The sequence below is a fragment of the Asparagus officinalis genome, chromosome 3 (genome assembly GCF_001876935.1).
Source record: "Asparagus officinalis chromosome 3, Aspof.V1, whole genome shotgun sequence".
NCBI lineage: Eukaryota > Viridiplantae > Streptophyta > Magnoliopsida > Asparagales > Asparagaceae > Asparagus > Asparagus officinalis.
The window spans coordinates 6,977,080-6,989,373 of record NC_033796.1 but is presented as its reverse complement, the minus strand read 5'-3'; the positions used below and the strand labels follow the sequence as shown (position 1 = coordinate 6,989,373).

At 40.5% G+C, this 12,294-nt stretch overlaps 2 protein-coding genes across 2 annotated transcripts; both read right to left on the bottom strand.

The window, feature by feature from the left end:
• LOC109834559 lies at positions 962-3,385 on the bottom strand. Its single transcript, XM_020402596.1, has 2 exons — positions 2,690-3,385; positions 962-1,462 (listed from the first exon to the last, which is right to left on the bottom strand). The coding sequence occupies exons 1-2, from the start codon at positions 3,383-3,385 to the stop codon at positions 1,070-1,072; spliced, it is 1,089 nt and encodes a 362-aa protein (XP_020258185.1). The 3' UTR covers positions 962-1,069.
• LOC109832050 lies at positions 8,249-10,634 on the bottom strand. Its single transcript, XM_020399503.1, has 2 exons — positions 9,600-10,634; positions 8,249-8,756 (listed from the first exon to the last, which is right to left on the bottom strand). The coding sequence occupies exons 1-2, from the start codon at positions 10,302-10,304 to the stop codon at positions 8,364-8,366; spliced, it is 1,098 nt and encodes a 365-aa protein (XP_020255092.1). The 5' UTR covers positions 10,305-10,634; the 3' UTR covers positions 8,249-8,363.

Below are 12,294 nucleotides of genomic sequence, written 5' to 3'. Positions count from 1 at the left end.
ACTCCCATTTGGGTCTCAGCAAGTGAGACATTTGGTGTAGTCGGTGTAGGCTCAGTTCGATTTGGTGAGTAGACACAGTTGTTTTGGGGTTGAGTGTTCGCACTCCCGTTTGGGTCTCGATGTGTTGTGGATGGGGTCCGTTGTCATGAGTCTGTTGCCATGACGTACTGGATGCAGCAGTTGAGGCATTTGGTTTGATCGGTGTCGGCTCAGTTTGGTAGAATCTTCGCCGAGGTGGAGATTTGTAGAAATGACAGGAACAGGCTTACTGGGCAGCAGATTGGGTGGCGGTCGACCGGCCCGGTCGACCGCGTTCGTGCACAAGACTCAGTGGGCATCAGGATTGGTGGCGGTCGACCGACGCGGTCGACCGAAGATGGTAGCGGTCGACCGACGCGGTCGACCGCCGTACTCTCTGGACCTTTTGGGCTTGCTGCTGGATGGAGGGCGGTCGACCGACCCGGTCGACCGCGATGGATCGCGGTCAACCATGCCGGTCGACCGCCGAAGCGGGTTGAGTCTGGGTCTGTTTTCCAGACCCGTTTCGTTTGGGTTTCCTATAAATACCCAAAGGGGTGTTTCTAGGGTTTGGAGGCTGAAGTTTGAGATCTGAAGGGAGAGTTTTATTGGGCTTCTATTGTTGGAGCAATTGGTGAGATCAAGAGTGACTTGTTCACCCCCCATCTCTACATGTGTAAATGTCTAAACTTTAAACTGTATAATCATTTATGCACATAGAACATATATATGATATGCAAATCGGGATGACATGTTGTACCGATTATCACATAGCACACATAAAGAACATCTCACCATTTGATTTGTCATTCTCCTACATCCATGTATATTGAACTCAACGTGGTATCTATACTGTCCATCATGATTTGCATATTCTACGACCTATGCACATAAGATTTGTATAGTTTAGATAATTTTAATCATCGTATTAGCTATTGTAAAAATGGGTGTCCTTCAGCACATCAAACTTTACGTATCAAACAATGATCAAATTTTATTTCTATCCTCTCGTATGGATCCATATATATACACTTTCGACACGAGAGTAACCTCATGACCCACAATATTGACATGCAGCACTCCCCTTGCTCTCTTGCTTAGTGGCATTCTTTGATGCCTTCACCTCATCAAGGACACGAGCCATAAAAGTAGCAAAGTAAGCTTCATCATGCCCAACTTTGCCATCTTTGTAGAAAGCAAAACACTTGAAATTGTCATTGTGAGGACAGTTTTCACCTTCTAGTGGTTCCTTCCACTGCCCTTGGTGCCTCATCCCCGACCAAGCCGCCAACCATCTGTAGACGTACTGGCCAACTCCGGCGTACTCAAGCCAACCTTTAGGGAAGAACTCCATCACGCTGCTGTTTTTGTCCATGAAGATCATGTTTGTCATTTGTGCTCCGTGGCTGGTGACTAGGATGTCTGTCTCGCTCAGCAGGCTCACCTGATTCATTAGTTCAGGATTTTGAGCTTTTGTTAAGAACACTGTATATAGCCTCATTGTAGCAAAATAAGCTAAGAGTACTGTGATTGGCCAGGTTCAACTATTCTGATGTTTGTGACCAACAGGCTGATTTCTACTATTAGTCTATTTGTAGGTGGCAAAACGAGTTGTTATGCCACGTATCTCCATTTGATTATTTCAAGATTTTTTTAGGTAAGCATGTCAGTGATTAAACTACCAAAAAGAGCTGTTTTAATGCTTTTTTTTCCTTAAACTTTTACGACAGTGATGTTTTGGAGTTGTAAAATATATACCCAACCACTTTCATGTATTGTAAAATTTTAGATGTTAATTAGCATGCATGAGACTTTTGACTACTTCAAATCAAATACACCATGAGATTTGAGAATATTTGAGTTATATGCAACATCCAGTTAAGATGGAAGAATTGTTTTTTTTCCTGACAATTGAATAGAATCATGAGGAAAAGTGAGGACCAAAGTATTTCAAAACCAAAGAACAACAAATTTACATATGGACCGTAACATCCTAAAAAAAAACACTAATCTCAACTTCCATGGACAAGACTGTTGTCCCTATACTAAAGATCAAATCACGAGTAGAAAGCATAAAAATCAAAATTCTGTAGAGACCATAATACTCCATTTGATTATTTCAAGATTTTTTTAGGTAAGCATGTCAGTGATTAAACTACCAAAAAGAGCTGTTTTAATGCTTTTTTTTCCTTAAACTTTTACGACAGTGATGTTTTGGAGTTGTAAAATATATACCCAACCACTTTCATGTATTGTAAAATTTTAGATGTTAATTAGCATGCATGAGACTTTTGACTACTTCAAATCAAATACACCATGAGATTTGAGAATATTTGAGTTATATGCAACATCCAGTTAAGATGGAAGAATTGTTTTTTTTCCTGACAATTGAATAGAATCATGAGGAAAAGTGAGGACCAAAGTATTTCAAAACCAAAGAACAACAAATTTACATATGGACCGTAACATCCTAAAAAAAAACACTAATCTCAACTTCCATGGACAAGACTGTTGTCCCTATACTAAAGATCAAATCACGAGTAGAAAGCATAAAAATCAAAATTCTGTAGAGACCATAATATCCTTATACTGAAAAAATGAAACTAATTATGAATCATGGAATCAACATGAACAACAAATCTGAAGGCAAAAAAAATATACACATACTAACCTGATCACAAAATGTCAAATTATCAGACCAGGCAACCTTCATCGCACACCCATCCACTTTCGCACACCCCCTCTCAAAAACCCCGATCACAGCGCTCTCGTTCTTGAATGCTCTCCCTCCAACTCTCAACAACAAAGTAACTCCGATCCGACCACCGTTCACCTTAACCCCACAATACTCTCTGGCTCTGCACCTCATCATGTCATAAACCCTCTCCCTCCCCTCCCTCTCCAGCCCCTGCTCAAGATGCCGAAACACGATCGCCTTCTCGAAGCAAACAGCACCGCCCCCGTACCCCTCAAAATCCTCGATCCTCACCTCGTCCCCGGTCGTGGCCTCGGTCAGGGCATTGACCCAATTCGCCATCTTACTCCTGAGCTGGCCGTGATGGAAGTAAACCCATCTGTCCGCGTTAACGCATTTGTTCCTCTGGTACCACCCTACGAACGGGACTATCGTGGACAGCCCGTGCCAAATGTTCTCTGTTCTGTACAGAGTGTCCGAGACGATGGTTAGGCCTCGGAGGAGCGTGGAGTTATGGGGGAGGGCGTTCGGGTACGCGAGGGCGTAGGAGTTCTTCGAGCCGTCGTGGCGATTGTAGGGGTTCAGGCAGAGGAGGCGGTCGTCGGAGGAGGGAGATGGGAAGAGGAGGTGAGCGGGGTAGTTTGGCAGGCGAATGTCGGCGAGCGAGGACATGAAACGAGGACGAGGGAGAGTTTGAGGAGGTATGAGCGCGGGTTGCGGGTGGTCATGGTGAGATCCGTGGCCTTTGATTGGTACACGAGAGGTTTATGCAGTACTATGTATATATCATCCAATATGATTGAAGTTGAAGAGAAGAGCACCGAAGGTCAACTGCATGGTTGAGAGGTTTTCATTTGCCGGTTTAATTCTGGTTTTATTATAAAAAATAAAATAAAATAAAATTAAAAAAATAAAAAATAGTAAAAAAAAAGTTTAAGAGTAGAGTTTGCTGGGGGAAGAGTAAATTTCACAAAATCTCAGAGAAGTTTGGATCATTATGAGATAACCCCGGACACTTTTTGAGATAACCCGTAAAAAAGTTCGGTGATTATCTGAAAAATAGATTCAGAAAAATGCTAAAGGTTTAGAGATAAAGTGATGTGTTCCCGAATTTTTTGAGGATTTTCTTGAAATAGGCCAAAATTCTTGTGGGCTTTGTGATAAAAAGGGTGCCTTATGGAGTGACAAAGTACGGGAAAAAAAACAGAGGATGATAAATATCGGGACAGAATAGGATCACAACTATCACACATGAAAATCTCGATGCATATGATACTAGTGTTTATTAGTACAACTACTAGCACTTTATTGATATAATTGTTATTATACCGGTAGGCAATGCTTTGATAGATCGGTGATTGCACAGATGTCATCATCATATTCTATAAAGGATCTTTCATAGTGTTTTCCCCCCTCAGTTTGACTTGGGCATGAGAGAAGGCAGAGAATTATGGAGGTAGCTTTCTTATAGGGTTAAGTCAACGGTGTGCCGAATTTGGAGGTGAAGCTTTTGATCCTTCCACATGATATTTTGTATTTAAAAACAGATAATGCTTTGCTTAATCTTTTTTTCCTTTTCCTTTTTCAATGTACGAGAGTTTTCTACTTGAGTTGAGTAGGAGCAACTCTTTTAAAAAGTAGAAACTTTTCGTCTTTTCCCTGCTTGACAGTTGAATTATTGAGGTAGCCTTTCATGTCGACTAGAAGTTGTCGTCCCGCCTTTCGTGTTGACTAGGAGTTGTCGTCTCGCCTTTCGAGTCGTCTGGTTGGTTGAGACGTCTACTCTAGAGATCCAATTTGGGACCAAACTTTCCCAAGTTTTAAGTTACAATTCCAACAGATGAGAGTAATGAAGAATATGATGAGGCGCGGCTTGGACTTGTTGTAGGAGGCTAAATCGTCGGTGGTCCTAGAGAGAGAAGATTTGGGAATTAAGGGCATGTTTTGCAAACTCTTCAAAACTACATTAGGGTTGATCCTGATCCAGTTTAAAGGTAAATAAGTTTTCTTTTTTATCATAGGGAGGGGCGGATAAAAAAGAACATGTTTATTTTTTTGGCTTAGAAAAAACTGGGCTAGAGTAGGTCCCAGTTTTTTTAGTAAAAAACTATCTCAAAATCGGGTCAAGTTTATTCCTCATTCAATTTAAGGATTTGCCAAACACGTCCTAAGGGTCATTGATCTGAAATACTCTTACATTATATCAGATTCAAATGTTTGAATTTGAAGAAATTAGATTCCATGTGGACTTGACATTGAAGAGAAGCGAAAGGAAAGCCAAAAAATTGACTTCAGAATTAGTATCATTGTTTCTGATAAACTCACCATCCTTGTACTTTCATTGTTGCAAATAGACCCTCTAGGTTAAATTATTTTACCCTCGAATAAAGTCGCTAATTTCACACTGAGGCAACATATCTATCACAATTTCACCATGGTAAAAGAGTCAAAAGAAAAAAAAACCCCAAAGAGATCTATCTGCAACAATGAAACTACATGGAACTAGATGGGTGGTAAGTTTAAAACAATGAAACAATAGGAGGCCTGTGAAATTAACCATGTGTTAGAATATAAAAATATAACTCTCATTTTTTATCATAAGCTTTGGAGTTTTTTTGTAATGGTTAGGGACTTGAAAATGATATCAAAACAACCTAAGTTCAAATCTCATTATTGTCCACGATTTTAAAGCGTATTTTCTATTCAAATATCATCAACCATGAATTTATAAAAGGACTCTCAACCTTCTTAGAACCATCTAATATTGTCATATTGGAAAACTTTTCTTGAAACGTCACAAATCACCTCCTTTTTGTTGGAAACCAAATCCGTTATTTTCGCTCAGAATTGAGCTAAAAGGTGAAACTTAATAGTAAAATAATGTGGCATCATTGATGGAGAATTGTTGGAAATGTTCAGTTTTTTTTTTCAATTTTTCATTTCCTATTTTTTGGGTTTGAAACAAACAACAGATTATGAATAAAAGTCAACTTTCGCCAGCTATTTCACGCTGAAATAAATACAACAATAACATTTCCAAAAAGCGCATAGAAACTGATTGATATGAACATTTAGCACCCGATTTCATTTCCTATATTTGGAGGAAATAAACCAAATAGGCCCTAATTAGAAAGGCAAACTCCTCTTCTTCTAATACTTCTAGCATTAGGGCCTGTTTGGTTCAATAGAGGGTAGGAATAGGATTAAGAATCCTATTTTATTTATGGATTCCAACCTAATCCATAAAAAATTTATAGACAATTTTTAGTTTTATAGAATCCCATTTTTTTTGTATTCTATGTTTGTTTCACCCAAAGGATTAGGAATAGGATTAGGAATCAGAATGTCCAATTCCTAATACTATGTTTGCTTCAAAAAGTCTCTTTTTTTGGGAATAAACACTGTAGCAACAGCAGCCTCTGGGGGGGGGGGGTAGTTTGGTAATTGCACCCCCTTTTTGAATATTGCACCCCCTTTTTGAATATTGTCTTTGATTTGAGATATTCGTGCACTGCATCAATCCAGATGGAAGGGTAATTTGTTTTCTTGGGGGCTCGAGGAGAAGTGAAGGAAGAGGATTGACTTAAGAATTAGAAAACAAACATAGAGTAATTAGAAAAGATGTAAAAATTTGTGTTGTGTCTGTATTTGTTAGACAACTATTAGCAGTTAATCCACATATCAGACTTGCATTTGTTTTAAGAGCTTAAATTTTGAGTAAGAGGGAAGCGTAGCGTGTACTTTACTCACAAAAAAAGTAAGAGCGACCATGAGAGTTTTCGTAACTAGTGAGTTAAATGCAACTTACGAAATTAATAGTCTGTTTCATGAAGAGGCATATGCATGTCCAATAAATCGAGTTTGCAGATGGACAAACTTCTGACCTTTTTTTTGGGTGGGGGTGGTGTTTTCGTCAAAAAATGTTGTATTCATTGAGATATTCATTACAACTTTAGTCGTTATAATGAAAACAAAAAGATAGTCTTTTTATAAGACTTTTACACAATAAAAATAAAAGTTACAACTCTCGTCAAAACAAACGCAGGGAGATCGTTTATCGTCTCCTGCTTTGCGTTGGTGTCTTCGCCTGTGCCAGGGTTTATTCGTGGACGACCGTCGATTAGATCCGGTTGTTAAAAATTGGGCAGAGCTTCGTCTTTACCGAGGGAGTGTTTGATTTGAAGCGCTGAAATCGACCAAGCGAAATCAGGGCTCTTCTCGAAATTAAGACCAAGCATAATCTCAAGGAACGGACGGACGGGGTTCAGATCCTCCGAATAGCTCCTTCTTTATGCGGAGTTCGCTGGGATCTGATTTTCCTTCGCTAAAATTCGTGCTCCCTGACTCCTCAATCCAGCAGCACCTCCATGTCTTGATAATAAATCGCCCCCAAAAAATGGAGGCCTTGGGCTGATATTTATAAGCCTCGGGTGCGGTTATTTGGATGAGAATAAGTGATTTGGCTCTATCTTCAGTTAACAACAGTCTAACCATGTTTGGGGATAATATCAAGTAAGTTATGATGCTCAGGAACTAACAAATCCCGAGAAAAATCGTCAAAAACAGCCAAAACGCGTTTCGGGCTCCGGACTGTGCGGCGCGGGTCAGACAGATCCGACCCGCGCGGGCGGGTCGGATCCAATCCGACCCGCGCGGGCGCGGGTCAGTCTGTTTTGTCCCACGCTAGCGCGGGTCCGTCGCTTTTGCCGAACTTGTATGTTTTCTGACTTTTTTGATTTTTCGGGACTTGTAGTATCTCCCGTTTTGCGTGATTGGTCATCTTGTTGACTTGTATGCTCCCCGCGAGTTTGATCGATGCGCGCGATTTGACCGACGTGCGCGAGTTGATTGTTGGGCGCGTGTTGATTAATGCGCGTGCGTATGTTGGCGTGCGCGAGTTGATTGACGCGCACATGTTGACCGACGCACGCGAGCTGATTGACCCGCGAGCTGATTGACGTGCGCGTGTTGATTAAGGTGCACGTATTGATTGACGCACGCGAGCTACTTGGCGTTTGCCGTTGTGGTGGTTCGTTGTCGTGTCATCAACGGTTCGCTGATTCGCTTCATGCGCTTGTCGACGTCAGATAATCCTCTTCGACTCGGATAATGACGTTCATCGCCTTCTCTTGGTCTTGAGCTGTATTTTGGGACATATAGGCAAGTTTTAACGCCTACAGGTGTGGGTGGGTGGGGGGTATCAAAAGACACTCTCCCTGCACTCTCTACATGTGTAAAAATGAGAGAGAGAAAATGAGATACTGTGAAGTGATATCTTACTGTGAGCCAGAAATGTCTAAACTTTAAACTGTATAATCATTTTTGCACATAGATCATATATATGATATGCAAATCAGGATGACATGTTGTACCGATTATCACATAGCACACGTAAAGAACATCTCACCATTTGATTTGTCATTCTCCTACATCCACGTATATTGAATATCTATATTGTCCATCATGATTTGCATATTCTACGACCTATGCACATAAGATTTGTATAGTTTAGATAATTTTAGTTATTGCATTAGCTATTGTAAAAATGGGTGTCTTTCAGCACATCAAACTTATACGTATCAAACAATGATCAAATTCTATTTCTATCCTCTCGTATGGATCGATATACACTTTCGACGCAAGAGTAACCTCATGACCCACAATATTGACATGCAGCACTCCCCTTGCTCTCTTGCTTAGTGTCATTCTTTGATGCCTTCACCTCATCAAGGACACGAGCCATAAAAGTAGCAAAATAAGCTTCATCATGCCCAACTTTGCCATTTTTGTAGAAATGAAAACACTTGAAATTGTCGTTGTGAGGACATTTTTCGCCTTCTAGTGGTTCCTTCCACTGCCCTTGGTGCCTCATCCCCGACCAAGCCGCCAACCATCTGAAGACGTACTGGCCAACGCCGGCGTACTCGAGCCATCCTTTAGGGAAGAACTCCATCACGCTGCTGTTTTTGTCCATGAAGATCATGTTTGTCATTTGTGCTCCGTGGCTGGAGACTAGGATGTCTGTCTCGCTCAGCAGCTTCACCTGATTCATTAGTTCAGGATTTTGTGCTTTTGTTAAGAACACTGTATATAGGCTCGTTGTAGCAAAATAAGCTATCAAAGATAGAGCGTGATTGATGAGGTTCAACTATTCTGATCGATGTTGTGACCAACAGGCTGATTTCTGCCATTAGTCTCTTTGTAGGTGGCAAAACGAGTTGTTATGCCATGTATCTCCATTTGATTATTTCATGATTTTTTAAAAAATCTTGAAATAATGCTTTTTTAAAAACTACCAAAAAAGAGCTGTTTTAATGCTTTGTTTAAAAAAATCTTTTACGACAGTGCTGTTTTGGAGCTGCAAAATATCCAACCAGTTACATGTATTGTAAAATTTTAGACGTTAGCATGCATGAGACTTTTGACTACTTCAAATCAAATACACCATGAGATTTGAGAATATTTGAGTTATATACAACATCTAGTTAAGATGGAAGAAGAGGTTTTTTCATGACAATTGAATAGAATGAGGAAATGTGAGGACCAAAGTATTTCAAAACCAAAGAACACAAATTTACGTGAGGACCGTAACATCTTAAAAAAAAAATCACTAATCTCAACTTCCATGGACAAGACTACTGTCCCTATACTAAAGATCAAATCACGAGTAGAAAGCATAAAAATCAAAATTCTGTAGAGACCATAATATCCTTATACTAATTTTTTTTTATATAAATGAAACTAATTATGAATCTTGGAATCAACATGAACAACAAATCTGAAGGCAAAAAAAAAAAAAAAAAAAAAAAAAAAAAAAAAAAAAAGAAAAAAAACAAAAGAAAAAAAAAAAAAAAAAAAAAAAAAAAAAAAAAAAAAAAACACTAACCTGATCACAAAATGTCAAATTATCAGACCAGGCGACCTTCATCGCACACCCATCCACCTTCTCACACCCCCTCTCGAAAACTCCGATCACAGCGCTCTCGTTCTTGAACGCTCTCCCTCCAACTCTCAACAACAAAGTAACTCCGATCTGACCACCGTTACCACCGTTCGCCTTAACCCCGCAATACCCTCTGGCTCTGCACCTCATCATGTCATAAACCCTCTCCCTCCCCTCCCTCTCCAGCCCCTGCTCAAGATGCCGAAACACGACCGCCCTCTCGAAACAAACAGCACCGCCCCCGTACCCCTCAAAATCCTCGATCCTCACCTCGTCCCCGGTCGTGGCCTCGGTCAGGGCATTGACCCAATTCGCCATCTTACTCCTGAGCTGGCCGTGATGGAAGTAAACCCATCTGTCCGCGTTAACGCATTTGTTCCTCTGGTACCACCCTACGAACGGGACTATCGTGGACAGCCCGTGCCAAATGTTCTCTGTTCTGTACAGAGTGTCCGAGACGATGGTTAGGCCTCGGAGGAGCGTGGAGTTATGGGGGAGGGCGTTCGGGTACGCGAGGGCGTAGGAGTTCTTCGAGCCGTCGTGGCGATTGTAGGGGTTCAGGCAGAGGAGGCGGTCGTCGGAGGAGGGAGATGGGAAGAGGAGGTGAGCGGGGTAGTTTGGCAGGCGAATGTCGGCGAGCGAGGACATGAAGGTGAACTTGGGGGTGTGGGAGAGGCTGAGGTCCTTGAGAGGGAGGAATGTGATTGAGTTGCGGGAGTGAGAGAGGAGGAGGGTTGGTGTTGGCTTCGGTGGTGGTGGTGAAGAGGGGGAGGATCAGTCGTTGTGCCGAGGGGGAGTTGGAATATTGGAGGTGGAAGAGGATTAGGAGGACGGTGAGGAGGGTGGTGTAGACGAGGACGAGGGAGAGTTTGAGGTATGAGCGTGGATTGTTGGTGGTCATGGTGAGATCCGTGGCCTTTGATTGGTACACGAGAGGTTTATGCAGTATATATCATATCTAATATGATTGAAGTTGAAGAGAAGAGCACGGAAGGTGACCTGAATGGTTGGGAGGTTTCAATGCCCTGTTCAATTCTGGTTTTATTATAAAAAAATTAAATTTATTTTAAAAAAATAAAAAATAGTGAAAAATAGAAGTTGAAGAGTAGAGTTTGGGAGGGGAAGAGTAAATTTCACAAAATCCGAGAGAAGTTTGTTTCATTATGAGATAACCCCTGACACTTTTTGAGACAACCCGTAAAAAGGTTCGGTGATTATCTGAAAAATAGATTCAGAAAAATGCAAAAGGTTTAGAGATGAAGTGATGTGTTCCCAGATTTTTTGAGGATTTTCTCGTAACAGGCCAAAATTCTTGTGGGGCTTTGTGATAAAAAAGGGTGTCTTTATGGAGCGGCAAAGTACGGGGAAGAAAACAGAGGATGATAATTATCAGGACAGAATAAGATCACAACTATCATACATGAAATCTTGATGCATATGATACTAGTGTTTATTAATACAACTACTAGCATTTTATTGAAATATAATTGTTATTATACCGGTAGCCAATGCTTTGATAGACTGGTGATTTCACAGATGTCATCATCATCTTCTTCTTCGGCCTGCATCGCATTATATTATATAAAGGATCTTTCATAGTGTTTTCCCCCCTCAGTTTGACTTGGGCATGAGAGAAGGAAGAGAATTATGGAGGTATCTTTCTTATAGGGTTAAGTCAACGGTGTGCCGAATTTGGAGGTGAAGCTTTTGATCCTTCCACATGATATTTTGTATTGAAAAAACAGATAATGCTTTGCTTAAATTTTTTCCCCCTTTTTCAATGTATGAGAGTTTTCTACTTGAGTTGAGTAAGAGCAACTCTTTTAAAAAGTAGAAACTTTTCGTCTTTTCCCTACTTGACAGTTGAATTTGGGCAGGCAATATTTTTTTGTTCCAAGTTTCTTCAATATTCAAAGGCACCTTTTATATATATTACATTCTCTATGTGGGTAGTGGCTCATAGTTTCCGACTAATTTCAATTCCTAGGTACGTTCTATTTTCTTCTGTCCTCTATTTTAGATTATTGAGTATGACTGTAAGAGTATCAATCAACTAGTATTATTCATGATTGGAGCCTAAATTAGGTGAATGATGTCAAATCACGCCCATTTACAAGCATTTCGATGAAGACTCGCGCAAAGCCCATAAAACGTTTTTTATTGACCCTCTTAGCCTAAATTAGGTTGTGACGCACCTATTGCACGAGTGTTTGCTATCTGCAATTCTGGCACCCAAAAAATAAAATAAAATCTGGGTTTTCTTTGAAAATTTAGGAGGACGAATTTTCAAAACCGACCCATTTGTGAACTTAATCCCAAAAAACGGCATCATTCAAACAAAATTGTAAAAACCGACCTGGTTTCAGCCTCAGCGCTGAAACCAGGTCGGTTTTTTAAAAAAAAATTCGAAACTTCACCGGAGTTCAACTTCCGTGAAGTTTAGCAGATCTACTAAACTTCACGGGAGTTCAACTTCACGTTCAACTCCCGTGAAGTTTCGAAATTTTTTTTTTAAAAAACCGACCTGGTTTCAGCGTTGAGGCTGAAACCAGGTCGGTGTTTACAAATAAAAATTAAAGGGGTCGTTTTTTGGGAATAAAATTGCAAAAGGGATTGTTTTGAAAATTTGTCCTATATT

What these genes read in the sequence shown, in the direction of transcription:
- LOC109832050 (XM_020399503.1), bottom strand. Translation starts at nt 10,304, where the DNA reads ATGTCCTCGCTCGCCGACATTCGCCTGCCAAACTACCCCGCTCACCTC. An exon ending in ATTTGACATTTTGTGATCAG is followed by an intron (nt 8,757 to 9,599) that starts GTTAGTGTTTTT and finishes CTAATGAATCAG; the next exon opens with GTGAAGCTGCTGAGCGAGAC.
- LOC109834559 (XM_020402596.1), bottom strand. Translation starts at nt 3,385, where the DNA reads ATGTCCTCGCTCGCCGACATTCGCCTGCCAAACTACCCCGCTCACCTC. An exon ending in ATTTGACATTTTGTGATCAG is followed by an intron (nt 1,463 to 2,689) that starts GTTAGTATGTGT and finishes CTAATGAATCAG; the next exon opens with GTGAGCCTGCTGAGCGAGAC.